Genomic DNA, 3,348 nt, shown 5'->3' on the forward strand with positions numbered 1-3,348 from the left:
GTGTTGTGTGTGTGTGTGTGTGTGTGTGTGTGTGTGTGTGTGTGTGTAGTGTATATATATATATATATATATATATATATACATATATATATATAGGACATTTCTTTCTCTCTATCTGTGTCTGTTTTTGTATGGTTGTGTGTTTGTCCGAATATCTATTTATTTATCTATCTATGAACGTCATTAAGTATGATTGTTCGTATGTATGGATTATATTACAGCCGTAATACTACAATCGCCCCAAAGTTTGAATTCCAATATTCTCTCTGAAACCGTGGTCTATGTCTCGCTGGCTGATTGCTACTATTTATCGAGATATATTTCACATATGCCTCACATTGAGCACGCTCGCCGACAATCAACGGAATGGCAGCTTGTTATGTGAGATTGGGCTACCAAATTACGATTCCGTTAACTATCGCAACGTGCGTATATACTGCTACCCTCGTATTCCTGTCACTATTCCGTTAGTCATTGCAACGTACGCATATACTGCTATCCTCAGATTCCCGTAACTATTCCGTTACCCATTGCAACGTAAGCATATACTGCTATCCTCAGATTCCCGTAACTATTCCGTTCTCCATTGCAACGTAAGCACATACTGCTACCCTCAGATTCCCGTAACTATCCCGTTACCCATTGCAACGTACGCATATACTGCTACCCTCAGATTCCCGTAACTATCCCGCTAACCATTGCAACGTACGCATATACTGTTACCCTCAGATTCCCGATCAGCTCGCCATCTTGATCGAGAAGCTGCGACATGAACGGCACCAAGCAGGCATGTTCGACAGCGACGATGACCAGTACGACGACGAAGGCTACGACGAATCAGCAGAGTCCACGGACAAGACACGCAGAACATCCAGCGCCCAAGCATCCATGCGGGTGGGTGTAGCTGCAAACACAGCTGAAGTGAGCAACTCAAGGCTGCCCCCGTCTGGGCCTATTGATGGTATTAAAGGGCTGGGTGGCGGTGTGAGTGCGCATAGAGGGGATGCGACCCCTTGCTTGGAGTATATGCTGAACCATGTATTCTCCACACTCTGTGTGTTGGGCCAGGGAGATACGCCTGTGGGCATGAAGGAAGAGGTCCTGCAGTTTCTGACCACGTTTCTTAAGGACAATGCGTTTGGCATGTAAGTGGCGATGGATTATTGTTTTACTATTCACACTGGGTCTATTTTCCTTATAATAATTTAAATGATTGCGTTAATCCCCGGCACGGACCTCTCAATGGTTTTAGGCCAATTCGTACGACTACTGCAGACTCTATCGATCTACGGCGACCACATGCTCATGCAATCCATCTCTCACACCACCACACCACATCACACCATACCACACCACACCACACCACAGACACGCCGACATACGCGCACGTCGAATGAGTGCCCACGGTAACCCGGCCGACGAATCTCCGGTGGTGCGGCAAAGCGATCTGATGAATACCAACGTGGTGCTGACCCATGCGAAGGTGCCCGGTCCGCTGATGGATCTGATCAAGTCCTGTCACAAGCCAAAGATGAGCCTGTATGAGGAAGATGTGGCGAACATCCTATCAGTCCTCGCACACCTGTTGCGAGACAACCCTACCTGTGTGCCGTACTTTATTGACCGGATCACGGAGGAGAATAAAAGCCATGTAAGAATGGAGGTTAACGTGGTGTCTGATGTAGTTGAGGTTCGTGGGTTCTACTTCATGTTCAAGTTGCATCATTTGGGCGACTGACCTGCATCGCTCATAAAACAACACCGTACACATGCGCATTGCAGGTGGAGAGTTTAGGGTATGGAGATGGCGAATCAGAGTTTTTCATCCTCGATGCACTGACAGATCTGCTAAGTAGCGAGGACATACAGGTAAGTTCTCCGCATCTTTTGCACGGCATCGAATGAGCTGCGCCTATGTGTTTTGGTGCACCTCAGACTGTTCTTGCCAATCGGATGTTGCTTGGGGAATAGTGAGTCCAGATTGACGGGAAAGGAATATGCTTTGTGTTTTACACTGTTAAGTGTGTTTACCATATGGGAAGACTGTCAATGTTTGCGGTCAGATTACATTATTACTTGTAGTGTACCGATTGTTGACCAACATGCACACAGCTATAGTCCACGGTACCTATATATGTACCCGCCCAGTATACTCGCATAAGGATACCACCACCCAAAGGGACTGCCGACCTAACTTCTATTCACTAGGAACATGCCTTTGCATTACTCACATCAAGACGATACTTGGCTTGCCAATAAAACACATGTATGCCTTCGGATTGACTTTGAAACATTCTAATGTATGCGTAGGTGGTCAACAGAGCTTGCGAGTCCATTCTCGCTCTGGTGGCCTGTGATTCGCCCGAGATTTCAAAGTATATCACCAGTAGTAAGCGGCTGACAATACTCCTGGTAAGACATGCAACCGATGTTATGTATGTAGGCTGTCTATATGTGCCATTCGTGGGGATGATTGCCGTGGCTATCGACAGATACAAATGTCTTAGAACGGTAGTGTCTAGTGATATGCGAGACCTACTAGTCTGATCTTTGTGGCAAACCGATGTGAGGTCAATGAACGATGACGTATGGCATTGACATGTGTTCCAAATGGTTTATGGACAGTGAAACAGACCCCCAGAGCGCATCCCGCACGTGTTAGTCTACCGCTGTAAGCATTTAAGGTCAAATACTCAAGGGGGCGTTAGTTTTAGGAGTTAGAGTATCCTTTAAATGGTGCTATTCACTGTTTGCGTGGCTGTTCTGAATACTTCTCTGCCCAATCCTTGGAACGTGCGAGCAATGAGATACGTATTGGTCTACACGCACGAATGCCGTTGTCTTGTTTTGACAAGGTTTCCAACACTTTATCTCAATGCTCAATGGACAGATGGACCACCTATCTTCGGCGTTCAATGCACTCCCTGCGGTACGGGGGGCATCCGAGCAGGATCGTAAGCGGCTAATCAGGAGTTTAGACGGATTCAAAGCGTGGGCGACATACGTAGACAGAGTATTCTGCAAAAGTGTTGGTCTCGATGACCACCTATCTGAGTTTCTACACTCAAATTTCTTCGTTCCTTGCCTGGAGAAGAAGCTAAGGGAAACGTACGTTTTTGGAAGATGTATAATATCAATCAGAGTTCGATGTTTTGTCCTGTCTCATTTTGAAATACATACACATATAATCATGCCACCTATATATATATATATGTGTGTGTGTGTGTGTGTGTGCGTATGGATACGTAAGGATATGTGTGTATGTATGTATTCTTAAAAGAAAATAGATATATATAAACATACAATATCTATATATATATATATATATGTGTGTGTGTGTGTGTGTGT

At 45.4% G+C, this 3,348-nt stretch overlaps 1 protein-coding gene across 1 annotated transcript in view; it reads left to right on the plus strand.

The window, feature by feature from the left end:
- Positions 1-3,348, plus strand: part of SARC_04158 (hypothetical protein) — a gene marked incomplete at its 3' end in the record, with an annotated part of 6,331 nt that overhangs the window by 953 nt on the left and 2,030 nt on the right. The window contains exons 2-6 of the mRNA XM_014302027.1: positions 730-1,145; positions 1,369-1,651; positions 1,783-1,869; positions 2,311-2,412; positions 2,891-3,108. Of these exons, the coding sequence (XP_014157502.1) occupies positions 730-1,145; positions 1,369-1,651; positions 1,783-1,869; positions 2,311-2,412; positions 2,891-3,108 (1,106 nt within the window). The remainder of the gene's footprint in view (positions 1-729; positions 1,146-1,368; positions 1,652-1,782; positions 1,870-2,310; positions 2,413-2,890; positions 3,109-3,348) is intronic.

The sequence above is a fragment of the Sphaeroforma arctica genome (genome assembly GCF_001186125.1).
Source record: "Sphaeroforma arctica JP610 unplaced genomic scaffold supercont1.225, whole genome shotgun sequence".
NCBI lineage: Eukaryota > Ichthyosporea > Ichthyophonida > Sphaeroforma > Sphaeroforma arctica.